Source organism: Blennius ocellaris (genome assembly GCF_963422515.1).
Source record: "Blennius ocellaris genome assembly, contig: SCAFFOLD_139, whole genome shotgun sequence".
NCBI lineage: Eukaryota > Metazoa > Chordata > Actinopteri > Blenniiformes > Blenniidae > Blennius > Blennius ocellaris.
Window position 1 is genome coordinate 22,501 of NW_027662287.1, and position 27,500 is coordinate 50,000.

A 27,500-nucleotide genomic window follows, 5' to 3' on the forward strand; every position below is an offset into this window, starting at 1 on the left:
GGTGTTCTAGTCCAGGTAATACGGTAAGAGACTAAATCTATAAAGTATAAAAGAGTGTTCTAGTCCAGGTAATACGGCAAGAGACTGAATCTACATGAAGAACCGGGCCAGAACCTAGAACCCAGTGTGAAACCCGTCCAGCCCACCTGACGTAGCGGTCTTGCATCAGCTGCAGCTGCTGACACAGCGGAGTGGGCGGGGCCTCCTCCAGGTGGGCGGGGACTCCCAGCAGCCGCGCCGCTCGCAGCTCCAGCGCAGACAGGGCTCGGCGCTCACAGTCCAGCCGGTCCTGGTACGGCTCCCAGGACTGGAGCAGGTCCTGCAGGTCCTCCGTGGCTCCGCCCACCTTGGAGCCGTCCGGGAGCTCCGCCTCCACCTGGTCCAGGAGGGCGGCGGCCTGCTCCACCTGGGGACACGGCGGGAATGTGAACCTGGTTCCTGACCTCTGGAGGGTCAAACACAAACCACCGGACCAGGTGGAGCCAGGACCTCGTGGACCCTCTCAGGTGAGTCCTGCTCCACCTGGTCCACCTGGTCCACCTGAACACCTGAACACCTGAACTCTAAGTCCTTGACCCTCTCAGGTGAGTTCCCCCCTTCAACAGGTCCAGGGTTAGTTTGATCTAATTCTATAAGGAGACCCCCCACTGAGAACAGGGTTCCTGACACAGACCCTTGTGGTTCTGACCCAGACCCCTGAGGACCCCCATGCTGGACCCCACTGAGACCTCGTATCTGGACAATAAGACTGAGATTCAGCCGAGACGTTTAGCGGAGCAGCAGAACCGACGGTCCCCTGGTCCCCTGGTCCCCTGGTCCCCTGGTCCACTGGTCCACCTGACCCCCTCCAGAGACTAAACCGGGGGACAGTTTCCTGCTGGGTTCTCCCTAGACCCCCTCACCCTGCCGGAGACGTCCCTCCACTCCTCCAGCCTCTGCCGGAACCGGGTCTCCAGCTTCAGGGTCAGGGGGGGCAGCCTGCAGGTCCGGCGCTGGACGGCGGTGACGGCGGCCTCCCTCTCGGCCCGGCAGCTGGACTCGGAGCACCAGTCCTCCAGGTCCTCCAGCCGGCCCAGCAGGGAGTCCACGTCCTCACGCAGGGCCTGGAACACAACCGGCGTCAGTCCAGGTCCTTGGTTCCTCAGTGAGGAGAGTCCAGACCAGGTACCTTCAGCCGGGCCTCCTGGGCCTCGCAGTCCGTCACACTGCTGGCCTTCTGGGAGACCAGCTGGACCAGGGTCTTCTCTGAGGCCTTCAGTCCCTGGATCAGCTCGTCCCGGGTCCTGGTGAACCTCTTCTCATGTTCTGCACACCTGGAACAGAGAACCCGTCTCAGGTCTGGGAGCTTCAGGAACCTGAACCTTCAGGAACCACTGTTCTAGAACGTCTGACTGATGGAAAGGGACCTCAAGAACTCTAAAACCTAAAGGAACCTCAAGAACTCTAAAACCTAAAGGGACCTCAAGAACTCTAAAACCTAAAGGAACCTCAAGAACTCTAAAACCTAAAGGAACCTCAAGAACTCTAAAACCTAAAGGGACCTCAAGAACTCTAGAACCTAAAGGGACCAGGGAACAGGAAGGCTCAGAACCAGAACCTAGAAAGCAAAACCAGAACCACGATGTCTAGAACCCAGAGGACCAGACCCCAGACCCCCGGGGTGACGGTCTGCAGACGTACCTGAGCAGGCCCTCCAGCTGCAGGTGGCCCCGGGCCTGCAGGGTGGACATGTGGACCAGGAGCTGGCTCAGGACCTTCTCCTGGAGCTGCTCCACCTTGTGGGGGTTCAGGTGGGGGTCCAGGGGGCCCTGGCTCTGCAGGTTCTCCACGTGGGTCTGGAACTGCTGCTGCAGGGCCGCTAGCGCCTGCCGGGTCCGGTCCACACCGCCACTGCAGGGCCCGGAGCCGCCGTGGGGGGGCAGCAGAGAGGCCTCCACCCCCCTCAGGAACTGGACCGCTTCTTTGACCACCCGGGTGTAGACCCTCAGAGACTCCCGGGCCCCCGAGACGTCCTCCTGAAACACCAAGACCTTCAGTCACACCTGCTGGACCACTTGAGACATGGGGGACCGTGAGAAGGACCGACTTGCCATTTGAGAGTCACATCCTCTGAGGACCTGGTCCTTCAAACCCGCCAGAGGCCCGGGTTCTGCCTGGCCCCCCTTCTTCTGCTGCAGAACCTCCAGGGCCTTGACCCGGGTCTCGACCGTCTTCTTCAGAGTCCTCCTCCCGCGGTGTTCTCGGTTGAGGGCGGCCTGGTCCGGGTCCAGGTCCAGGGGCCTCTGGAGCTCCTGCCGGGCCCTAGTGAGGAAGGCCCGGGTGGTCTTCTGCTCCCGGTCCAGGTCCAGGTCCTTCAGGAGCTTCCAGTCCATGACCTGGAGGCTGTTGTAGAGGCTGAGCTCCAGGGTGTCCAGACCCTCCTGGTCCTGGTTCAGCCTCTGCTGCTCGGCACTGAGCTCTGACGGGTCCAGGTCTGCCGAGACCAGCTGCAGGCCGGCCGCCGCCTCCTCAAGCAGTTCCTGGACCAGAGGGAACTGGACAAACAGAGCCTGGCAGACCTGGAACCTGTCCTCCAGGCTGCGGCTCTCATCCTTAGTCTGGTGAACCTGGTCCTGGATGTGGTCTCTGAGGTCCTCCACCCCCCGCCTCAGGTCCAGGTACCGGCCCTGGTCCCGGGCCGCCGCCTCCAGCGAGGAGGTCCTGCAGTGGACGTCGGAGACCAGCGAGTAGAGGCGTGTCCTCTGGTCCCGGGGCGTCCAGGGCGGCAGCAGGTCCACCTGGGTCTTGTGCTCCAGGACAGAGTGCTTGAGGGGCTCCAGGACCTGGACCAGGTCTCTTGTGATGGGGAACCGGTGTTTGCTGAGGTCCGCCAGGGTCTGGGTCAGGCCGGCCTCCAGACCGCCCAGCCTCTCCCTGCTGGCCTCCAGCGTCTGGACCAGCTGGTCCAGCTCCGTCCTGTCGTCCTCCTGGCCGACGGAGACGTCCTGGACCTGGTCCCGCAGGACGGACAGCCGGTCCAGCAGCCGTCCCGTGTCCCCGGCGCTGAGCCCAGACCTCAGGTCTCTGGTCCTGGACAGAAGGGCCTCGCATGCGGCCCCCTGCTGCTCCGCCTCAGCCAGCGTCTCCTGGATCTGCCGGGTCCTGGTCTGCAGCTCGGCGGGACTCCTGAACTCGCTGTCCGGGGTCCTGGACGCGTCCCGGTTCAGCTGGACCTCCACCCAGGAGTCCAGGTCGGCCATCTGCTGGGACAGCAGTTCCCTGGTCTGCAGGCCCGACTCCGTGTCCCTCACGGCCTGGAGCAGGGTCTGGGCGGTGGACTTGGACAGGTCCTCCAGGCTCTGCAGGGACGTCTGGACCAGGGGCACCTCCTGGTCCCGGTCCAGCTGAGGCAGCAGCTCCGTCACCTCCTCCACCAGGGCCTCCAGCTGGCCCTGCTTGGCCGCCACCTCCGCCTGGACCTTCTTCAGGTCCCGGAGCTGCCGGTGGACGTCCTCGGGGAGGAGGGCCACCGTCCCCCTCCGGCCCTGGATGAGGGTCTGGGTCCGCCGGGCCCAGACCAGACCCTCCGTCATCACCTCCGTCAGCTTGTCCATGATGGGGTTGCTGCTGCTCAGGGGTCTGGAGGACAGCAGGTCCTTGGTGTGGTCCAGCTGGTCCTGGACCCCCTGGAGCTGGTCCTCAATCTGCCTGGTCTCCTCCTCCGCCGGCGCGGCGAGGACCAGAGCCTCCGTCACGCGCCGCAGGTGGAGGAGCTGCTGCTGCGCCGCCGCCGCCTCGGCGTGGGCCTCCATCAGGCGCTCGGCCTTCTGACAGTCCCACCCGGTCCCCGGAGGAGCCCCGTCCTCCAGGCCCCGGCAGACCGCCTCCAGCCGGTCCCGCAGCCCCGCCAGCTGGTCCAGGAGGCCGGCGGTCTCCTGGGATCGGGCGGAGGCCTGACGGAGGCGGCTCTCCACGGCTCTCCCCAGGGCTCTCCACTGCCCCCGGAGGAGGCGGAGCTCCCTGCAGGCCGCCGCCCCCTCGCCCTGGCTGAGCAGCGGACGCAGCCGGGCGGCGGCCTGCAGCAGCTCGCCGAGCGACGCCCCGCCCTCGTCCACACGGCGCTGCAGCGAGAGGAGAACCTGGGCCTGCTGGGAGCTGCTCTCCACGGGGGGTCTGAGGGGGGAACGAGAGAAACAGGGGGAACGAGAGAAGGATGAAAGAAGAGGAGGGGGAGGATCAGTTCTACTTCTTTTAACCAGGTCCCCTACATAGTACACATCCTACATAGTACACATCCTACATAGTACACATCCTACATAGTACACATCCTACATAGTACACCTCAGAACCCGTCTGTGACGTCACAGAATCCACCGGTGACGTCACAGAACCCGTCTGTGACATCAAAGAACCCGTCGGTGACGTCACAGAACCCGTCTGTGACATCACAGAACCCGTCTGTGACATCAAAGAACCCGTCGGTGACGTCACAGAACCCGTCTGTCACATCAAAGAACCCGTCGGTGACATCACAGAACCCGTCAGTGACGTCACAGAACCCGTCTGTGACATCACAGAACCCGTCTGTGACATCACAGAACCCGTCGGTGACATCACAGAACCCGTCTGTGACATCAAAGAGCCCACCGGTGACGTCACAGAACCCGTCTGTGACATCACAGAACCCGTCGGTGACGTCACAGAACCCGTCTGTGACATCACAGAACCCGTCGGTGACATCACAGAACCCGTCTGTGACATCAAAGAGCCCACCGGTGACGTCACAGAACCCGTCTGTGACATCAAAGAACCCACCGGTGATGTCTAATCTGGATCAAGCGGTGACGTAATAAAGGACAATAAAGTAATAAAGGACAATAAAGTAATAAAGGACAATAAAGTAATAAAGGACAATAAAGTAATGAAGGACAATAAAGTAATAAAGGACAATAAAGTAATGAAGGACAATAAAGTAATAAAGGACAATAAAGTAATAAAGGACAATAAAGTAATAAAGGACAATAAAGTAATAAAGGACAATAAAGTAATAAAGGACAATAAAGTAATAAAGGACAATAAAGTAATAAAGCTACAGAGACGCTGGTTCCGTTTGGATCCTCAGTGACGACAGAAAATCCACCAAACAGGATTTTGTTCAGAAAACTGCAGTAATTCCCAAACACTGTAGTTCTAGGTAGGGTTACCTGCAGGTACTACACCATAAGTTCTTAATGCCAGTAATCTAGTACTTCCTCTGGTAGGAAGGTTCCTGTGACAAACTGCTGCAGAGGAAGCGAGGAGGTGAACTGACGTCTGGACCCGGTCCAGGTCTGCGGTGTGGGTCTGCAGGGCCGCCCTGGACGCCTCCATGCGGTCGCAGTAATCTGTGACCAGCTGCAGCTCCGCCTCCTTGCTGCGCAGCACGGCGGCGGCGGCGTGAGCGGCGCCGCTCCACCGGTCCTCGGTGAGCTCCAGGGCGGCGCCGCTCAGCTGGGACACCTGGGACACCTGGGACACCTGGGACACCTGGGCCAGCAGGGCCACCTGGGCCAGGGCGGCGTCTCTGCAGTCCTGCGGGCGGCGAGCAGCGGCGTTAGCACTGTAGACACTTCCTTGGTTCCCGGAGCTGCCGTCGTCCCGCCGCCTCACCTGAGCCTCCTCCACCTGCCGGGCCATGGCCGCCGGCCTCAGCCGGGCCGGCCGGCTCCGGCAGCCCAGGACCTGGGAGACCAGTCGGGTCAGGGGGGCCTCGGAGTCCCTGGAGGCCCAAAGGAGAACCTCCGGGTCGTCCTGCACTGCTGCACCCTGCACACACACACACACACACACACACACACACACACACACACACACACACACACACACACGTTCCATTGAAATTAAATTCCCATCAGTCTCGTATTTCAATCAGGTTCTAGAGTCGGTGGACTCCAGGAACCTGGAATTCAAAGTCTCCAGATCCCAGGAGCTACATTCAGAATCTGCTGTGTCTGTGTGAGCTGGACTGGCTCCACCCATCTATGGGAAGAGGAGGAAGTACTTCCTCTCGTGGCGCCATGTGCCAGAGCAGAGCTGCCTGATTGTGGGAGGAGTCAAAGGGGGAGGAGCCTCCCTTGATTGTGATTGGCTGAACCCCCGATGACACTATAGAGGGTTTGGTTTCTGATTGGCTGCTGGGAGCAACACACTTTTTAAAAGCTGGAACAAGGAACAACAGGAAGTGGATTCTTGATTAAGGCCAGAAGTGGCTGCACTTCCAGGTTTGTCCACTGGAGGTCGCTGTGACCAAAGTCAAAGAAACAAAGTGAGTGTTTAGAAGCTTTTCTCCACTGGAGTTTGAGGAAAACCTGCAGGATTCAGATCAGACAGTCTGTAGGAAGTGAAGACTTCACATGTCACTGACCCCCCCTGTCACTGACCCCCCCTGTCACTGACCCCCCCTGTCACTGACCCCCCCCTATCACTGACCCCCCCTGTCACTGACCCCCCGGGGGTCATTCAGTCAGTCAGTCAGTCAGTCAGTCAGTCAGTCAGTCGGTCAGCCGGTCAGTCAGTCGGTCAGTCAGTCAGTCAGTCAGTCGGTCAGTCGGCGGCGGCGGCGGTACCTCCAGGAGTGGACTGTTGGGTCCGGAGCCGGCGAGCAGCTGGATCTCGGTGAAGACACTGGTCACGGTGGATCCTTGTGGGCCCTCGCTGCTCGCCCCTCCCCCCGCCCCCCCCCAGGACGGGTCCTCTCGGTAGACCGGTACGTGGGCCGGGACCTCGGCCAACGGTTCCTGGAGCGCCTGCAGCGACGGGAGGGAGGCGGCGTCAGTAAACACCAACCGACACAAGTGACAGCCCTACCTGATTGACCCCTGATTGGCCCCTGATTGACCCCTGATTGGCCCCTGATTGGTCCCTGATTGGTCCCTGATTGGTCCCTGATTGGCCCCTGATTGGCCCCTGATTGGTCCCTGATTGGACCCCGTCCGGCCCCTGATTGACCCCTGATTGGCCCCTGATTGGTCCCTGATTGGTCCCCGTCCGGCCCCTGATTGACCCCTGATTGACCCCTGATTGACCCCTGATTGGCCCCTGATTGACCCCTGATTGGCCCCTGATTGGTCCCTGATTGGTCCCCGTCCGGCCCCTGATTGACCCCTGATTGGCCCCTGATTGGCCCCTGATTGACCCCTGATTGACCCCTGATTGGCCCCTGATTGGCCCCTGACTGGCCCCTGATTGGCCCCTGATTGACCCCTGATTGGCCCCTGATTGACCCCTGATTGGTCCCTGATTGGTCCCTTCATCCTGAAAAGTCACCAACATGTAGAATCTGGACTTGTTAAACTGACCTTTGGTCTCGGTGGACTGGTGGAGGACGACGTCCTCACCCGGGACGGTGGCCCGGCTCCTGGTTGTCCCTCTCCTCCACCCTGTTCCTCCTCTGGAGCTGGTGTTCCCTCCACCTCCGTCAGGACTGGAGCGCCCCCTGCTGGCCTGGAGTCTGTCTCCTCTTCTGCTTCTCCGGAGCCTGAAGGTTCCGACCCTCCAGGTGTCTTGTGGACTTTCTTCTTGGTGGCGGACTTCCTGTCGGCCTTGGGGACAGAGTCTTGGTCCTGTTTGGGTCTTTCCTCTGCGGAGCTCCGGTTTTCAACCGTGACTGAAGATTCTGGTTCAACGTTTCCAGAGAAGCCCGATCCTGCAGTGGTCGGTTCAGGAATGTTTCCCTCAGGAGCCTTGGGGACCCTCTCACCTGAGACAGACCCGTCCACATGATGTCCTCCTTCAAGAACTTCCTTCAACACTTTGCCTCCTTCTTTTGACTCGGCTTCATCTGGTTTCGCAGACTCAGCACTAATCACTGCCTCTGGTTTGTCACGGTCTTTCTTTGATGGTCTAACATCTGCGGTTCCTAACGCTACTGGAATCTTTTCTTCAGGAGCCTTGGCAGCATCAGGTCCGTCTTTGGAGGCTTGAGGGCCTTCAGGTCTGGACCCTCTGGTTCCTACACGTTCTACCAGAATCACTGCTTCTGGTTTGACAGCGTCTCTCTTTTCTGCAGCCGTCGTCGTCTCTGGAAGTCGTCCTGCAGCCCTCTTGGGGATTTTCCCCGTTGGGACCAGTTTCTCCCCCGGACTCTGAGGTGAAGCGTCCAGCTCGGTCTTAGAAGAAGCGTTGGGCTCTTCCTCCAGGCTGAAGTCTTGGGCCTCTTCAGGACCAGCCTCGGGGCCTCCAGTGGATTCTAGTGTGATCACTGCGACTGGGCTCACTGCGGCTTTCCCACAAACGCTTATTTCTGCAATGGTTGCCTCTGCAGGAATGTTTCCTTCAGGCTCGTTGGAGACTTTCCCGACTGTGACAGACTTGTCTCCCACTCTTTCAAGTGCGACTTCAAAGACAACTTGCTGAGAAACTTTGGGATCTTCTTTCACAGCGGAACCTTGGACCTGTTTTGGTCTGGCCTTGCAGATTTCTGCAGACTCAGCACTAATTACTGCTTCTGGTTTGTCACGGTCTTTCTTTGATGGTCTAACATCTGCGGTTCCTGACGCCACTGGAATCTTTTCTTCAGGAGCCTTGGCAGCATCAGGTCCGTCTTTGGAGGCTTGAGGGCCTTCAGGTCTGGACCCTCTGGTTCCTACACGTTCTACCAGAATCACTGCTTCTGGTTTGACAGCCTCTCTCTTTTCTGCAGCCGTCGTCGTTTCTGGAAGTCGTCCTGCAGCCCTGCTTGAGGTGACGAGTTCTTCACCCCGACTCTGAGGTGAAGCATCCAGCTCAGCTTCAGAGACTCTGGGATCTTCTGTCAAGCTGCTTTTGTCTCCATCCTGTCCAGTTCTCATGTGTTCCAGAACAATGACGGCCTCTGGTTCTTCAGCGTCCTTCTCAAACACACTGATTTCTACGACTGTGGTCTCTGCTGGAATGCAGGCCTCAGCTTTACCAGGTCTTTCATCCATGTCAAGGTCTGTGGCCTTGGTGCTCTTCATGGGTTCCAGGCTAATTACTGCGACTGGTTCCCCCCTTCCATCCTCAGAGAAGCTCCTTTCTGCACTTCCTGTCTCTGCTGGACTGGGCTGCCCTGCAGCAAAGACGCTGGCCGCTGGTTGAGAGGAATCCCTCTGCCGGCCTCTATCCGTCCTTTCAATGCTGACGTGTGCTTCCACTCCTGCGTCGCCGTTCGGAGGCTCACTGCTCACTTCTGCAGCGTTCGGCATGTCCAGCTGGATGACGCACACTTCAGCCGCTCGGGGGATTTTCTCCGTTGAGCCTTGAGCACCGGCTGGTTCTGGGACGGCTTTAGGAGCGTCTCCCTCTCTGGTCTTTGTCGTTTGAGGCCGAGTCCCAGGACGTTCCACATGTTCTACCTTCACCACAGCTTCTGGTTCCCCCCTGTCATTCCCTGATGAGCTCACATCTGCAGCTCCTGCTGGAGCTTTGGGGATTTTCTCAAGAGCAACAGGCTTTTCCTGCAGTTGTTTGATTGCACCATCAATGATCTCTGCACTTAAGACCTTTGCTGCTTCAATGAGAATGAAATCGTTCATCTCTTCAGGTTGAACCTCAGAAGGTTTGATGCATTCTACTGCAATGACGGTGGTCGGCCTCACGGTGTCCGTCTCATGTGAGCTGGTTCTCCCAGAACCTTCAGCATCGCCTCCCAGAACTTCACTGTTAACGTGTTCTATACTGATCACTGCTTCTGGCTTTGCATCGCCGTTCTCAGATAAACTTATTTCAGCGATGGTCGTGTCGTCCAGAACGTGTCTTTTAGACACGCCGTCAGGAACGTCTCTTCGGGAACCATCTCCTGTCACACTCCTCTTGGGTTCCAGAGTGACGAGTGCCACTGGTCTCATTGCATCTTCCTCAGATGAGTTCAATGTTGTGACTGCTTCTGCTTCAGGAGGTTTCCCTGTTGAACCTGCAGTTTGAGTGAAGTCGCTCTGAGGAGGAACTTCCTCCGTCCTTTCAATGCTGATGTGAACTTCCACTCTTGTTGGGATTTCCTCTGTGGATCTTCCAGCCGGGTGCCGAGGTTCACCCTCCTGCAGCGCTGCTGTTGACACCTTGGTCACAGTTTCTGCTTTGACAGAGTCTTTCTCTGAAAGAGTACTCTCTCTACTTGCTGGACCCACTTGACCGTCTCCTTCAGCTGCCTTGGGTATTTTCTCCGTACTTAGATTTGTTTCAAGCACCTCATCAGTTTTCATCTCTTCTAAGGTGATTATTGCTCGTGGTTCAGGCGGCCCATCATGCACATCCATTGTGGGGGCGCTGGCACCTTGTGACCGGCTGGAATCTTGGGTTGGTTTAGGCAGAGCCTCGGTACTTTTCATATCTTCAATGGTAATTACTGCCACCGGTTTCATTGGGGCTCCTTCAGACAGGTCTGCTTCTGGAATCGGTGGTCCTGCTTCACTGGGCTGTGGTGCTGCAGAACCGCTGGAGGCCGGCCGGGTGTCACTGCCATGGACTTGATCTCTGAATTCAAGGCAAACTTCTGCTCCTACTTTAGGCGGCTTGTTGTTGGACAGATCGTCCCTCCGAGTCTCGTCTGGGTCGGTCGGCATGTCCAGTTGAATAATGCGAACTCCTGGCTTGCGGCCTTGCTCCCCTGTGACGGACTCCGGGTTCCTGCGTCGGGTTGCACTATCAAGCACGTCTGTTGTCGGGACGTTCATATCGTCTTCCAGGCTGGATTCTTTGGCCTCAGAGGGTCTTGAGTGTTCTACTGTGATCACTGCTGCTGCTTTTCCCAGGTCTGGTTCTGATGAGCTCAGTTCTGCAGTACTGGTCTCTGCTGAAGTCCAGGACACTCCGTCTTTGGGGCTTGTTTTGTCTCCGTCCCCCCGAGGGGAAATATGCTCCAAAGTAATGATTGCTTCTGGCGTTGCAGCATCTTTCTCAGGGAAGCTTGTTGCTGCAACTGGAATGTTTTCTTTGGCCACTTCAGGGATTTTCTGGACGGTGACAGACACTCCATCCTGGCTTCCAGGGGCCTCGTCCAGCACATCACTTGAGGACTCCCTGGTGTCTTTAGGGGAGGCCTCAGGACTTTCCACGTGTTCTAGAGTAATCACTGCCACCGGTTTGACTGCGTCCTTCTCAGAGATGCTAGTTTCTGAAATCACCACCCCTGGTGTACTTGCTTGTTCTGCTGTACAAGCAGGTTGAGAGGAAACAGTGTGGTCTGCTGCAGCCTTCCTGTCAGTGCTGGGTTCTGCTTCCACTCTTGCTTCCAGACTCTTGGGCCTATCACCCGTTCTCCTCACATCTCCTTGAGTCTCTTCTGGACTGGTTGGAGTATCCAGTTGTACAACATGCACTGTTGGGGTCTTGTCGGTCTTCTCCATTGTTTGGGCACCAGCTTGTGCTGGAGCTTTTCCAGATGTGTCGTCTTCTCTGGTCGTTCTTCCCTCAGTTGTAGACGGACCTCTAGAACCCCTTGACGTTCTCTTAGCTGGTGAAACTTGTCCTTTCTCAACCACAGTGCTCTCAGGTCTGTCTGTGACCACCTGTGAAGTTCCACGTGACTTTTTGCTGTCTGGTTCTTTTGTAGAACTTTTCCCTTCTGCAGTGAAACCCTCCGAAGGTTGAAGACTTTCCGGCTTTGCTTTGGTTGGTGGAGTCTGTTGTTTCTCCACAGCAGCACTTCCAACTCTCTCTGTGGCAGACCTTGGAGCTGAAGATCTTTGCTGGCCCTTCTTAGGCTGTGGGGCCTCCACTAGAGGGAGCTCTGGGGAAGGTTTCAGTCCCTTTGACGGTCCCCTAGTTGGGTCTTCCTTGGTCTTTGTTACTGCAGAAGATTCCAGAGAAGGTGTGGGACCCTTCGGCTGTCTCTTGGTTGGTGAAAGGTTCCCTTTGTCTCCGACGGTCTTATCAGCTGCTCCTGCAGTTGGAGAAGGTTTTACACCTTCAGGCTCTGGGCTGGACTTTGTGACTTCCACTGTAGAAGATTGTGGGACAGGTTTCACCTCTTTAGACTTTCTTTTAGTAGGTGAAAGGTTCCCTTTGTCTACAGCAGTGGGTGGAGTAGCTGTGGTGGACACCTCGGCAGGTGGAGCTGCTTTCTGGCTCTCAGGAACCATTGTGGTTTTTGTTGGGTCCACTTGAGAAGGTTCTCTGGATGGTTTAAGATCTTTGGACCTTCTCTCTGGGGGGGACACCTTCGCTTTTTCAACAACGGCTCCTTGAGTTGTTTGTGTGACTTCAGTGGCTGAACGGGACTCCTGACTGTCCTTCTGAGTCCCAGGATCTTCTGGAGCAGACTGAGGAACCTTTGGCTTTCTTTTTGTTGGTGAACTCTTTCCTCTTTCCTGACCCTGAGAGCTTGATGGTACCTTGTGACTTTCAGGACCTTCTCTTGACTTTCTCCTCCTGGCTTTACCCAGTGGATCTTCTTCAACAGACGTTTCAGTGGTCTGAGGCTTTTCCTGGACTTTCTCAGGAACAGTCAGACTTTTCTCCATCGCGGTCGTTGGCGAGGTCTTACTTTCCTCCACAGGAGTTGCAACTGAAGATTCCTTCTGGAATTCTTTCTCAGCTTCCTTGGACTCCAAAGTGGTGACAGAGCCTGGCTCTGTAACTGAAGGAACATCGACACCTTGGGACTTTGCCTCGGTTGAAGTGAGCTCTGGTTTGTCCATAACTTCAGCTTCTACTAAAGATTTCTGACTGTCAGGTTCTTTTCCGGTCGCAGGTTTTTGAGCAAGTTCTGGGGAGGTCTTTGGGCCCTTTGGTTTTCTCTTGGTTGGTGAAGCCTTACCTTTATCCACAACAGTACTCTCAGTTGATCCTGAGGCCTCGTCTGTCGCTGGAGATTTCTGACCAACAGGTTCTTTCTCATGTCTTTTGGATTTTCTTCTAGACGGCGCAACCGTTCCTTCTTCTGGATCCGGACCCTTCGTCTGCTCGCTCAGACCCAAGGAAGAGGTTTGTTTTCCAGGATGGTCTCCTGTTTGAGGCGCCTCAGTATCTTTGTGATCAAGCTCTGTCTGCTTGGACTTTCTTCTGGGTGCGACCACTGCTCCGTGCTCAGCAGCTTCTGGTGGCTGTTGAACCCCTTCCAGGGTCCTGGAGTCCTGCTGGGTTTCCTCCTTCTGATTCCCAGAAGCTCTGCCAGGATGAGACAGTGGATCTGTGGATCTTCCAGCCGGGTGTCGAGGTTCACCCTCCTGCAGCGCTGCTGTTGACACCTTGGTCACAGTTTCTGCTTTGACAGAGTCTTTCTCTGAAAGAGTACTCTCTCTACTTGCTGGACCCACTTGACCGTCTCCTTCAGCTGCCTTGGGTATTTTCTCCGTACTTAGATTTGTTTCAAGCACCTCATCAGTTTTCATCTCTTCTAAGGTGATTATTGCTCGTGGTTCAGGCGGCCCATCATGCACATCCATTGTGGGGGCGCTGGCACCTTGTGACCGGCTGGAATCTTGGGTTGGTTTAGGCAGAGCCTCGGTACTTTTCATATCTTCAATGGTAATTACTGCCACCGGTTTCATTGGGGCTCCTTCAGACAGGTCTGCTTCTGGAATCGGTGGTCCTGCTTCACTGGGCTGTGGTGCTGCAGAACCGCTGGAGGCCGGCCGGGTGTCACTGCCATGGACTTGATCTCTGAATTCAAGGCAAACTTCTGCTCCTACTTTAGGCGGCTTGTTGTTGGACAGATCGTCCCTCCGAGTCTCGTCTGGGTCGGTCGGCATGTCCAGTTGAATAATGCGAACTCCTGGCTTGCGGCCTTGCTCCCCTGTGACGGACTCCGGGTTCCTGCGTCGGGTTGCACTATCAAGCACGTCTGTTGTCGGGACGTTCATATCGTCTTCCAGGCTGGATTCTTTGGCCTCAGAGGGTCTTGAGTGTTCTACTGTGATCACTGCTGCTGCTTTTCCCAGGTCTGGTTCTGATGAGCCCAGTTCTGCAGTACTGGTCTCTGCTGAAGTCCAGGACACTCCGTCTTTGGGGCTTGTTTTGTCTCCGTCCCCCCGAGGGGAAATATGCTCCAAAGTAATGATTGCTTCTGGCGTTGCAGCATCTTTCTCAGGGAAGCTTGTTGCTGCAACTGGAATGTTTTCTTTGGCCACTTCAGGGATTTTCTGGACGGTGACAGACACTCCATCCTGGCTTCCAGGGGCCTCGTCCAGCACATCACTTGAGGACTCCCTGGTGTCTTTAGGGGAGGCCTCAGGACTTTCCACGTGTTCTAGAGTAATCACTGCCACCGGTTTGACTGCGTCCTTCTCAGAGATGCTAGTTTCTGAAATCACCACCCCTGGTGTACTTGCTTGTTCTGCTGTACAAGCAGGTTGAGAGGAAACAGTGTGGTCTGCTGCAGCCTTCCTGTCAGTGCTGGGTTCTGCTTCCACTCTTGCTTCCAGACTCTTGGGCCTATCACCCGTTCTCCTCACATCTCCTTGAGTCTCGTCTGGACTGGTTGGAGTATCCAGTTGTACAACATGCACTGTTGGGGTCTTGTCGGTCTTCTCCATTGTTTGGGCACCAGCTTGTGCTGGAGCTTTTCCAGATGTGTCGTCTTCTCTGGTCGTTCTTCCCTCAGTTGTAGACGGACCTCTAGAACCCCTTGACGTTCTCTTAGCTGGTGAAACTTGTCCTTTCTCAACCACAGTGCTCTCAGGTCTGTCTGTGACCACCTGTGAAATTCCACGTGACTTTTTGCTGTCTGGTTCTTTTGTAGAACTTTTCCCTTCTGCAGTGAAACCCTCCGAAGGTTGAAGACTTTCCGGCTTTGCTTTGGTTGGTGGAGTCTGTTGTTTCTCCACAGCAGCACTTCCAACTCTCTCTGTGGCAGACCTTGGAGCTGAAGATCTTTGCTGGCCCTTCTTAGGCTGTGGGGCCTCCACTAGAGGGAGCTCTGGGGAAGGTTTCAGTCCCTTTGACGGTCCCCTAGTTGGGTCTTCCTTGGTCTTTGTTACTGCAGAAGATTCCAGAGAAGGTGTGGGACCCTTCGGCTGTCTCTTGGTTGGTGAAAGGTTCCCTTTGTCTCCGACGGTCTCATCAGCGGCTCCTGCAGTTGGAGAAGGTTTTACACCTTCAGGCTCTGGGCTGGACTTTGTGACTTCCACTGTAGAAGATTGTGGGACAGGTTTCACCTCTTTAGACTTTCTTTTAGTAGGTGAAAGGTTCCCTTTGTCTACAGCAGTGGGTGGAGTAGCTGTGGTGGACACCTCGGCAGGTGGAGCTGCTTTCTGGCTCTCAGGAACCATTGTGGTTTTTGTTGGGTCCACTTGAGAAGGTTCTCTGGATGGTTTAAGATCTTTGGACCTTCTCTCTGGGGGGGACACCTTCGCTTTTTCAACAACGGCTCCTTGAGTTGTTTGTGTGACTTCAGTGGCTGAACGGGACTCCTGACTGTCCTTCTGAGTCCCAGGATCTTCTGGAGCAGACTGAGGAACCTTTGGCTTTCTTTTTGTTGGTGAACTCTTTCCTCTTTCCTGACCCTGAGAGCTTGATGGTACCTTGTGACTTTCAGGACCTTCTCTTGACTTTCTCCTCCTGGCTTTACCCAGTGGATCTTCTTCAACAGACGTTTCAGTGGTCTGAGGCTTTTCCTGGACTTTCTCAGGAACAGTCAGACTTTTCTCCATCGCGGTCGTTGGCGAGGTCTTACTTTCCTCCACAGGAGTTGCAACTGAAGATTCCTTCTGGAATTCTTTCTCAGCTTCCTTGGACTCCAAAGTGGTGACAGAGCCTGGTTCTGTAACTGAAGGAACATCGACACCTTGGGACTTTGCCTCGGTTGAAGTGAGCTCTGGTTTGTCCATAACTTCAGCTTCTACTAAAGATTTCTGACTGTCAGGTTCTTTTCCGGTCGCAGGTTTTTGAGCAAGTTCTGGGGAGGTCTTTGGGCCCTTTGGTTTCCTCTTGGTTGGTGAAGCCTTACCTTTATCCACAACAGTACTCTCAGTTGATCCTGAGGCCTCGTCTGTCGCTGGAGATTTCTGACCAACAGGTTCTTTCTCATGTCTTTTGGATTTTCTTCTAGACGGCGCAACCGTTCCTTCTTCTGGATCCGGACCCTTCATCTGCTCGGTCAGACCCAAGGAAGAGGTTTGTTTTCCAGGATGGTCTCCAGTTTGAGGCGCCTCAGTATCTTTGTGATCAAGCTCTGTCTGCTTGGACTTTCTTCTGGGTGCGACCACTGCTCCGTGCTCAGCAGCTTCTGGTGGCTGTTGAACCCCTTCCAGGGTCCTGGAGTCCTGCTGGGTTTCCTCCTTCTGATTCCCAGAAGCTCTGCCAGGATGAGACAGTGGATCTGTGGATCTTCCAGCCGGGTGTCGAGGTTCACCCTCCTGCAGCGCTGCTGTTGACACCTTGGTCACACTTTCTGCTTTGACAGAGTCTTTCTCTGAAAGAGTACTCTCTCTACTTGCTGGACCCACTTGACCGTCTCCTTCAGCTGCCTTGGGTATTTTCTCCGTACTTAGATTTGTTTCAAGCACCTCGTCAGTTTTCATCTCTTCTAAGGTGATTATTGCTCGTGGTTCAGGCGGCCCATCATGCACATCCATTGTGGGGGCGCTGGCACCTTGTGACCGGCTGGAATCTTGGGTTGGTTTAGGCAGAGCCTCGGTACTTTTCATATCTTCAATGGTAATTACTGCCACCGGTTTCATTGGGGCTCCTTCAGACAGGTCTGCTTCTGGAATCGGTGGTCCTGCTTCACTGGGCTGTGGTGCTGCAGAACCGCTGGAGGCCGGCCGGGTGTCACTGCCATGGACTTGATCTCTGAATTCAAGGCAAACTTCTGCTCCTACTTTAGGCGGCTTGTTGTTGGACAGATCGTCCCTCCGAGTCTCGTCTGGGTCGGTCGGCATGTCCAGTTGAATAATGTGAACTCCTGGCTTGCGGCCTTGCTCCCCTGTGACGGACTCCGGGTTCCTGCGTCGGGTTGCACTATCAAGCACGTCTGCTGTCGGGACGTTCATATCGTCTTCCAGGCTGGATTCTTTGGCCTCAGAGGGTCTTGAGTGTTCTACTGTGATCACTGCTGCTGCTTTTCCAAGTTCTGGTTCTGATGAGCTCAGTTCTGCAGTACTGGTCTCTGCTGAAGTCCAGGACACTCCGTCTTTGGGGCTTGTTTTGTCTCCGTCCCCCCGAGGGGAAATATGCTCCAAAGTAATGATTGCTTCTGGCGTTGCAGCATCTTTCTCAGGGAAGCTTGTTGCTGCAACTGGAATGTTTTCTTTGGCCACTTCAGGGATTTTCTGGACGGTGACAGACGCTCCATCCTGGCTTCCAGGGGCCTCGTCCAGCACATCACTTGAGGACTCCCTGGTGTCTTTAGGGGAGGCCTCAGGACTTTCCACGTGTTCTAGAGTAATCACTGCCACCGGTTTGACTGCGTCCTTCTCAGAGATGCTAGTTTCTGAAATCACCACCCCTGGTGTACTTGCTTGTTCTGCTGTACAAGCAGCCGCCGCAGGTTGAGAGGAAACAGTGTGGTCTGCTGCAGCCTTCCTGTCAGTGCTGGGTTCTGCTTCCACTCTTGCTTCCAGACTCTTGGGCCTATCACCCGTTCTCCTCACATCTCCTTGAGTCTCTTCTGGACTGGTTGGAGTATCCAGTTGTACAACATGCACTGTTGGGGTCTTGTCGGTCTTCTCCATTGTTTGGGCACCAGCTTGTGCTGGAGCTTTTCCAGATGTGTCGTCTTCTCTGGTCGTTCTTCCCTCAGTTGTAGACGGACCTCTAGAACCCCTTGACGTTCTCTTAGCTGGTGAAACTTGTCCTTTCTCAACCACAGTGCTCTCAGGTCTGTCTGTGACCACCTGTGAAGTTCCACGTGACTTTTTGCTGTCTGGTTCTTTTGTAGAACTTTTCCCTTCTGCAGTGAAACCCTCCGAAGGTTGAAGACTTTCCGGCTTTGCTTTGGTTGGTGGAGTCTGTTGTTTCTCCACAGCAGCACTTCCAACTCTCTCTGTGGCAGACCTTGGAGCTGAAGATCTTTGCTGGCCCTTCTTAGGCTGTGGGGCCTCCACTAGAGGGAGCTCTGGGGAAGGTTTCAGTCCCTTTGACGGTCCCCTAGTTGGGTCTTCCTTGGTCTTTGTTACTGCAGAAGATTCCAGAGAAGGTGTGGGACCCTTCGGCTGTCTCTTGGTTGGTGAAAGGTTCCCTTTGTCTCCGACGGTCTCATCAGCGGCTCCTGCAGTTGGAGAAGGTTTTACACCTTCAGGCTCTGGGCTGGACTTTGTGACTTCCACTGTAGAAGATTGTGGGACAGGTTTCACCTCTTTAGACTTTCTTTTAGTAGGTGAAAGGTTCCCTTTGTCTACAGCAGTGGGTGGAGTAGCTGTGGTGGACACCTCGGCAGGTGGAGCTGCTTTCTGGCTCTCAGGAACCATTGTGGTTTTTGTTGGGTCCACTTGAGAAGGTTCTCTGGATGGTTTAAGATCTTTGGACCTTCTCTCTGGGGGGGACACCTTCGCTTTTTCAACAACGGCTCCTTGAGTTGTTTGTGTGACTTCAGTGGCTGAACGGGACTCCTGACTGTCCTTCTGAGTCCCAGGATCTTCTGGAGCAGACTGAGGAACCTTTGGCTTTCTTTTTGTTGGTGAACTCTTTCCTCTTTCCTGACCCTGAGAGCTTGATGGTACCTTGTGACTTTCAGGACCTTCTCTTGACTTTCTCCTCCTGGCTTTACCCAGTGGATCTTCTTCAACAGACGTTTCAGTGGTCTGAGGCTTTTCCTGGACTTTCTCAGGAAAAGTCAGACTTTTCTCCATCGCGGTCGTTGGCGAGGTCTTACTTTCCTCCACAGGAGTTGCAACTGAAGATTCCTTCTGGAATTCTTTCTCAGCTTCCTTGGACTCCAAAGTGGTGACAGAGCCTGGTTCTGTAACTGAAGGAACATCGACACCTTGGGACTTTGCCTCGGTTGAAGTGAGCTCTGGTCTGTCCATAACTTCAGCTTCTACTAAAGATTTCTGACTGTCAGGTTCTTTTCCGGTCGCAGGTTTTTGAGCAAGTTCTGGGGAGGTCTTTGGGCCCTTTGGTTTCCTCTTGGTTGGTGAAGCCTTACCTTTATCCACAACAGTACTCTCAGTTGATCCTGAGGCCTCGTCTGTCGCTGGAGATTTCTGACCAACAGGTTCTTTCTCATGTCTTTTGGATTTTCTTCTAGACGGCGCAACCGTTCCTTCTTCTGGATCCGGACCCTTCGTCTGCTCGCTCAGACCCAAGGAAGAGGTTTGTTTTCCAGGATGGTCTCCAGTTTGAGGCGCCTCAGTATCTTTGTGATCAAGCTCTGTCTGCTTGGACTTTCTTCTGGGTGCGACCACTGCTCCGTGCTCAGCAGCTTCTGGTGGCTGTTGAACCCCTTCCAGGGTCCTGGAGTCCTGCTGGGTTTCCTCCTTCTGACTCCCAGAAGCTCTGCCAGGATGAGACAGTGGATCTGTGGATCTTCCAGCCGGGTGTCGAGGTTCACCCTCCTGCAGCGCTGCTGTTGACACCTTGGTCACAGTTTCTGCTTTGACAGAGTCTTTCTCTGAAAGAGTACTCTCTCTACTTGCTGGACCCACTTGACCGTCTCCTTCAGCTGCCTTGGGTATTTTCTCCGTACTTAGATTTGTTTCAAGCACCTCATCAGTTTTCATCTCTTCTAAGGTGATTATTGCTCGTGGTTCAGGCGGCCCATCATGCACATCCATTGTGGGGGCGCTGGCACCTTGTGACCGGCTGGAATCTTGGGTTGGTTTAGGCAGAGCCTCGGTACTTTTCATATCTTCAATGGTAATTACTGCCACCGGTTTCATTGGGGCTCCTTCAGACAGGTCTGCTTCTGGAATCGGTGGTCCTGCTTCACTGGGCTGTGGTGCTGCAGAACCGCTGGAGGCCGGCCGGGTGTCACTGCCATGGACTTGATCTCTGAATTCAAGGCAAACTTCTGCTCCTACTTTAGGCGGCTTGTTGTTGGACAGATCGTCCCTCCGAGTCTCGTCTGGGTCGGTCGGCATGTCCAGTTGAATAATGTGAACTCCTGGCTTGCGGCCTTGCTCCCCTGTGACGGACTCCGGGTTCCTGCGTCGGGTTGCACTATCAAGCACGTCTGTTGTCGGGACGTTCATATCGTCTTCCAGGCTGGATTCTTTGGCCTCAGAGGGTCTTGAGTGTTCTACTGTGATCACTGCTGCTGCTTTTCCCAGGTCTGGTTCTGATGAGCCCAGTTCTGCAGTACTGGTCTCTGCTGAAGTCCAGGACACTCCGTCTTTGGGGCTTGTTTTGTCTCCGTCCCCCCGAGGGGAAATATGCTCCAAAGTAATGATTGCTTCTGGCGTTGCAGCATCTTTCTCAGGGAAGCTTGTTGCTGCAACTGGAATGTTTTCTTTGGCCACTTCAGGGATTTTCTGGACGGTGACAGACGCTCCATCCTGGCTTCCAGGGGCCTCGTCCAGCACATCACTTGAGGACTCCCTGGTGTCTTTAGGGGAGGCCTCAGGACTTTCCACGTGTTCTAGAGTAATCACTGCCACCGGTTTGACTGCGTCCTTCTCAGAGATGCTAGTTTCTGAAATCACCACCCCTGGTGTACTTGCTTGTTCTGCTGTACAAGCAGGTTGAGAGGAAACAGTGTGGTCTGCTGCAGCCTTCCTGTCAGTGCTGGGTTCTGCTTCCACTCTTGCTTCCAGACTCTTGGGCCTATCACCCGTTCTCCTCACATCTCCTTGAGTCTCGTCTGGACTGGTTGGAGTATCCAGTTGTACAACATGCACTGTTGGGGTCTTGTCGGTCTTCTCCATTGTTTGGGCACCAGCTTGTGCTGGAGCTTTTCCAGATGTGTCGTCTTCTCTGGTCGTTCTTCCCTCAGTTGTAGACGGACCTCTAGAACCCCTTGACGTTCTCTTAGCTGGTGAAACTTGTCCTTTCTCAACCACAGTGCTCTCAGGTCTGTCTGTGACCACCTGTGAAGTTCCACGTGACTTTTTGCTGTCTGGTTCTTTTGTAGAACTTTTCCCTTCTGCAGTGAAACCCTCCGAAGGTTGAAGACTTTCCGGCTTTGCTTTGGTTGGTGGAGTCTGTTGTTTCTCCACAGCAGCACTTCCAACTCTCTCTGTGGCAGACCTTGGAGCTGAAGATCTTTGCTGGCCCTTCTTAGGCTGTGGGGCCTCCACTAGAGGGAGCTCTGGGGAAGGTTTCAGTCCCTTTGACGGTCCCCTAGTTGGGTCTTCCTTGGTCTTTGTTACTGCAGAAGATTCCAGAGAAGGTGTGGGACCCTTCGGCTGTCTCTTGGTTGGTGAAAGGTTCCCTTTGTCTCCGACGGTCTCATCAGCGGCTCCTGCAGTTGGAGAAGGTTTTACACCTTCAGGCTCTGGGCTGGACTTTGTGACTTCCACTGTAGAAGATTGTGGGACAGGTTTCACCTCTTTAGACTTTCTTTTAGTAGGTGAAAGGTTCCCTTTGTCTGCAGCAGTGGGTGGAGTAGCTGTGGTGGACACCTCGGCAGGTGGAGCTGCTTTCTGGCTCTCAGGAACCATTGTGGTTTTTGTTGGGTCCACTTGAGAAGGTTCTCTGGATGGTTTAAGATCTTTGGACCTTCTCTCTGGGGGGGACACCTTCGCTTTTTCAACAACGGCTCCTTGAGTTGTTTGTGTGACTTCAGTGGCTGAACGGGACTCCTGACTGTCCTTCTGAGTCCCAGGATCTTCTGGAGCAGACTGAGGAACCTTTGGCTTTCTTTTTGTTGGTGAACTCTTTCCTCTTTCCTGACCCTGAGAGCTTGATGGTACCTTGTGACTTTCAGGACCTTCTCTTGACTTTCTCCTCCTGGCTTTACCCAGTGGATCTTCTTCAACAGACGTTTCAGTGGTCTGAGGCTTTTCCTGGACTTTCTCAGGAAAAGTCAGACTTTTCTCCATCGCGGTCGTTGGCGAGGTCTTACTTTCCTCCACAGGAGTTGCAACTGAAGATTCCTTCTGGAATTCTTTCTCAGCTTCCTTGGACTCCAAAGTGGTGACAGAGCCTGGTTCTGTAACTGAAGGAACATCGACACCTTGGGACTTTGCCTCGGTTGAAGTGAGCTCTGGTTTGTCCATAACTTCAGCTTCTACTAAAGATTTCTGACTGTCAGGTTCTTTTCCGGTCGCAGGTTTTTGAGCAAGTTCTGGGGAGGTCTTTGGGCCCTTTGGTTTCCTCTTGGTTGGTGAAGCCTTACCTTTATCCACAACAGTACTCTCAGTTGATCCTGAGGCCTCGTCTGTCGCTGGAGATTTCTGACCAACAGGTTCTTTCTCATGTCTTTTGGATTTTCTTCTAGACGGCGCAACCGTTCCTTCTTCTGGATCCGGACCCTTCGTCTGCTCGCTCAGACCCAAGGAAGAGGTTTGTTTTCCAGGATGGTCTCCGGTTTGAGGCACCTCAGTATCTTTGTGATCAAGCTCTGTCTGCTTGGACTTTCTTCTGGGTGCGACCACTGCTCCGTGCTCAGCAGCTCCTGGTGGCTGTTGAACCCCTTCCAGGGTCCTGGAGTCCTGCTGGGTTTCCTCCTTCTGACTCCCAGAAGCTCTGCCAGGATGAGACAGTGGATCTGCTCCTGCAGACACATCCTGACTCTTTGACTTCCTCATGGGTGGTGTCACTTTAGACTTTTCTATCTTTGCTGACTCCTCAGAACTTGCCGAAGGTCCTCGTGTGCCTCCTGCCACCTCCTTCTTGGAACTTTCAGGCAAAAGACCCTCATCTGTTGGTGTTCTTTTGGTTGGAGAGGTTGTAGTTCCCTTGACGGGAGCAGCCTCAGCAGAAGCTGTTCCTGGAGAAGACTGTCCCTGACTGTGTTTCGGCTTCACCTCGGTGCGTCTACCGATCAGTGCTGCCGATGGTGTCGTCGGCTTTCTTCTTGCTGGAACTACAGTCGTTTCTTCACGTTCAGGTTCTTTCTTCGTTTCTTCACTTTGCTCGGCAGCGAACTTGAGGGGAAGTGTTGGACTCTTTGTCTTTGGTCTGGGGGGTTGAACCTCGGCCCGTTGGCTCGGTGGGGCTGCAGATGTTTGCCCAGTGACTGACTGAGCCGCCGTCAACGACTCTGGAACCTTTGGTGCCGTTTCATGTGTTTCCTTGACCTCGACTCCCGTCTGGGTTTCGGGTTCAGAGACGACCTTAGTCTCTGTTCCACTTGGTGGAGATCTGGACTTCCTCCTGGACGGCACGGGGGTGGTTCCTACCCTGACCGACTGCTCAGCGACCGCCTGGGCCGGCGGAACCGGTGCGGCCGAGGGCTGGACCGTTACACCGGACGGCTGAGGTTCTCCAGAAGTCTTGTGACTCTGCGGTTCAGAAGGATCTCCTGGAGCCTGAGATGTTCTTGGTGGTTCCCCTCCAGGTTTCTCCACGGCGGCACTCTCTGTGTCCTTCACATCCGGCGAGGCCGCCGACGTCTGGGGTCTGGTCTCAGTCTCCGTCTGGACCGAAGCCGAAGATTCACCGGATTCCTGGGAGGGCGAGGCGTTCTGCTGGTCTCGTTCAACTCGAGGCTTCTTCTCAGGAGAACGTTTGCTTTTCCTGGGCGGCGCCACCACGGAGCTCTTCGTCTCCTCCGGCTCTCCAGGAACCACGGCGGTGGACCGACGGTCCGCCAGCTTCCGCTCCCTCGCCTGGTCCAGGTCCTCCAGGGGGGAAATGGAAAAGGTGTGAGGACCGATCTGACGACGACGACGTGACTCGTCCGAAATGTCCGAGGCGAAGGAAATACCTTCCAGCTCTGGTGGAGACCAGCTTCTCGTGTCTCTGCTTCTAGAAGCGTCTCTGCAGCGTCCTTCAGCAGCGTCTCCAGCAGGGACGCAGACAGACAGTCTGTGAGGAACTGCTGGTGAGACAGCGCCTCCCGCAGGCTGGACCGCAACTTCTCACCTTCCTCTGATTTCACCTGCCGAGAAAAAAGCACCGAAGTTGAAAAAATGTCATTTAATGGAATTGTTATATTTACAGCTCGGAGCTAAAAATATGAGAAAAATATTAGATTTTACAAAATAATACGACGGTGTGAGATTTTATAATGTTTCTGCTCAAATGAAGGAGAATAAAAGTAAAAAAAACTAAAAGTAATAATTGTGTAATAAACCTGTTAAAATGTCACTTTGGAATAAATACAGACGTTGAACTAGGATCAGTATAGAAACGCTCTATATCTATATTTATACATCGGTAGGTTAACAGTTAGTTTATCAATCTTTGTCACTTCCTGAAATATGAAAGTTAGTTTGAATTTGATCCATTAAGACCTCGAAAGTCCAAACTGTTTCTTTCTCCATAAAACCAAACATTCAATTATTACATTTTTAACAGTTTTGGTGACCAGCTGTGATATAGAGACATGGTGACTGGTTGACCAGGTTAACCAGGTTAACCAGGTTGACCAGGATAACCAGGATGACCAGGTTGACCAGGTTGACCAGGATAACCAAGATGACCAGGATGACCAGGTTGACCAGGTTGACCAGGATAACCAGGATAACCAGGATGACCAGGATGACCAGGTTGACCAGGATAACCAGGTTGACCAGGTTAACCAGGTTGACCAGGATAACCAGGTTGACCAGGTTGACCAGGTTGACCAGGATGACCAGGTTGATCAGGTTGACCAGGTTGACCAGGATAACCAGGTTGACCAGGTTAACCAGGTTGACCAGGATAACCAGGTTGATCAGGTTGACCAGGTTGACCAGGATAACCAGGTTGACCAGGTTGACCAGGTTGACATCACTACCTGAGCAGCAGCAGCAGACTGGGCCGGTTCTCCACGGTTCCACCTCTGCAGAGCCTCCAGGCTCCGGCTCAGGCAGCCGGCGGCGCCGGAGCAGCAGGAGGTCTGGTGGTCCTGCAGTCTGGACCTCAGGCTGCACACACACACACACACACACACACACACACACACACACACACACACACACACACACACACACACACACACACACACACACACACACACACACACACACACACATTAAAACTGCAGGTTTCTGGACTCGCTGCGTCACAAAGCATCAGAACAGACAACAAAGCTGCACATCGTTGGATCGTTATTACAGTGACTGTCAAAATAAAAGTACCAAGTTGGATTGTAATTACAGTGACTGTCAAAATAAAAGTACCAAGTTGGATTGTAATTACAGTGACTGTCAAAATAAAAGTACCAAGTTGGATTGTAATTACAGTGACTGTCAAAATAAAAGTACCAAGTTGGATAGTTATTACAGTGACTGTCAAAATAAAAGTACCAAGTTGGATTGTAATTACAGTGACTGTCAAAATAAAAGTACCAAGTTGGATTGTAATTACGGTGACTGTCAAAATAAAAGTACCAAGTTGGATTGTAATTACAGTGACTGTCAAAATAAAAGTACCAAGTTGGATAGTTATTACAGTGACTGTCAAAATAAAAGTACCAAGTTGGATTGTAATTACGGTGACTGTCAAAATAAAAGTACCAAGTTGGATAGTTATTACAGTGACTGTCAAAATAAAAGTACCAAGTTGGATTGTAATTACAGTGACTGTCAAAATAAAAGTACCAAGTTGGATTGTAATTACGGTGACTGTCAAAATAAAAGTACCAAGTTGGATTGTAATTACGGTGACTGTCAAAATAAAAGTACCAAGTTGGATAGTTATTACGGTGACTGTCAAAATAAAAGTATGAAATGCAGGAGGATGTGGACGGGGAGTGATGACATCACGTTGAGTGGCGGGAGTTTACCCGGCGTGCTGCTGGCTCAGAGACTCCACGGCGCTCAGCACGTCGGCAGGAAGCTCCTCCCCCTCCGGCCGGGACGCCACTTCCTGCTGCAGGTCGGAAACCTTCCCGCCCAAACCTTCCAGAGACTTCTGACACGTCTGCAGGGGGGCGGGGGGGGGGGGGGGGGGGGGGCGACAGCAGATCTACTATGAACATCTGCATTCAACATCATGACATCATGTTTAGCTGGTTTCCATGGCGACCGGACCTGCAGGCTGCTCCAGTGCTGCTGCAGCTGCTCCACGTCGTCACGAGGTCGGCTGTAGCTGAGCGCCTGGTCCAGAGAGCGCAGCTCCCACTGCAGCGCCGCGCCGCGCTCCCTCGCCGCCGCCGCACGCCGCCGCGCGCCCTCCTCCAGCTCCGCCAGCCGCGCCTCGCAGGCCGCCAGCCGCTCCCTCACCTCCCGCTCCGAGGACGAGCAGAGGTCGTGCAGCTGGCCCACCGCCAGCGTCAGAGCGTCACGGCCCCCCGGGGTGCACAGGCTCAGCAGGGGGTCTCTGGACGAGTCCAGCTCCCTCAGCTCCCTCTGCTCCCGGTCCACCGTCTGCAGCAGGGCCTGAGAGGACGAGCATGTTAGCATAGTGTTAGCATCATGGTGGTAGCATCATGGTGGTAGCTTCATGGTGGTAGCGTCATGGTGTTAGCTTCATGGTGGTAGCGTCATGGTGTTAGCTTCATGGTGGTAGCGTCATGGTGTTAGCTTCGTGGTGGTAGCATCATGGTGTTAGCTTCATGGTGGTAGCATTGTGGTGGTAGCGTCATGGTGTTAGCTTCGTGGTGGTAGCATCATGGTGTTAGCTTCATGGTGGTAGCATTGTGGTGTTAGCTTCGTGGTGGTAGCATCGTGGTGTTAGCATACTGTTAGCATCATAGTGTTAGCTTCATGGTGGTAGCTTCATGGTGGTAGCTTCATGGTGGTAGCATCGTGGTGTTAGCATACTGTTAGCATCGTGGTGTTAGCAGAGTGTTAGCCTCATGGCTGACAGTAAGGAAGCACAGTGAGCAGAACTTGAGTGTAACAGTACTCAGAGTGGGCGGACCTTCAGAGTGTGGGCGGAGCTCTGCAGAGCCTGCCGGCCGTCAGGAGGCGGGCCCAGCCCTTTGACCTGCTCCCTCAGCCAATCCTGAGCCGCCTCGTGCTGCTCCAGCAGCAGGGTGCACTGCCGCTCCGCCTGGACGCCGCGCTCCAGCTGGCCCACCGTGTCCTGCACACACCACACCCATCAGCCTCCAGCCTCCCGGGGGGGGGGCAGTGGGGGGGGGGGGCTCACCGTCAGCTGGCTCAGCAGAGCCGGGACCAGCAGCTCCATCTCAGACCAGGAGGGGTCGGACCAGCAGGGGTCCTGGGTGACCTGGAGAAGCTCTTCAGCCTGGAGGAGCCACAACATTAAGACCCCCTGCTGTGACCAGCCACAACATTAAGACCACCTGCCACCAGGTCGTTTCTCGAACTCGTTCCTGAAGCCAAGCTTGAACAATCTGAATCTCAGGTTAAATACTTCTAAAACTAAAATCTTACGTTTGTCAAAAACTCGTCCAGAACTTTTCCAGAAGAAGATTCAACAAAAAGTCAACAAATAAAAATAGAATTTCAAACAATCTCCTTAAAAACGAGTGCAAGACGACCTGCTTCCTGTTTCCTGAGTGTCGGTGCAGTGTGGGAGGGGCTATGGGGCTGTGGGAGGGGGCTATGGGGTGTGGGAGGGGCTATGGGGCTGTGGGAGGGGGCTATGGGGTGTGGGAGGGGCTATGGGGGCTGTGGGAGGGGCTATGGGGCTGTGGGAGAGGGCTATGG

At 54.4% G+C, this 27,500-nt stretch overlaps 1 protein-coding gene across 1 annotated transcript in view; it reads right to left on the reverse strand.

Moving 5' to 3' along the window:
• LOC308147924 (uncharacterized protein) overlaps positions 1-27,500 on the reverse strand; it is a gene marked incomplete at its 5' end in the record, with an annotated part of 51,576 nt that overhangs the window by 20,334 nt on the left and 3,742 nt on the right. The window contains 15 exons of the mRNA XM_080521314.1: positions 147-406; positions 903-1,103; positions 1,169-1,313; positions 1,681-2,015; positions 2,091-4,152; positions 5,291-5,550; positions 5,629-5,784; positions 6,585-6,764; positions 7,317-23,576; positions 23,663-23,836; positions 24,677-24,806; positions 25,667-25,803; positions 25,914-26,261; positions 26,746-26,910; positions 26,977-27,075. Coding sequence (XP_080377440.1) covers positions 147-406; positions 903-1,103; positions 1,169-1,313; positions 1,681-2,015; positions 2,091-4,152; positions 5,291-5,550; positions 5,629-5,784; positions 6,585-6,764; positions 7,317-23,576; positions 23,663-23,836; positions 24,677-24,806; positions 25,667-25,803; positions 25,914-26,261; positions 26,746-26,910; positions 26,977-27,075 — 20,912 coding nt within the window. The remainder of the gene's footprint in view (positions 1-146; positions 407-902; positions 1,104-1,168; positions 1,314-1,680; positions 2,016-2,090; positions 4,153-5,290; positions 5,551-5,628; positions 5,785-6,584; positions 6,765-7,316; positions 23,577-23,662; positions 23,837-24,676; positions 24,807-25,666; positions 25,804-25,913; positions 26,262-26,745; positions 26,911-26,976; positions 27,076-27,500) is intronic.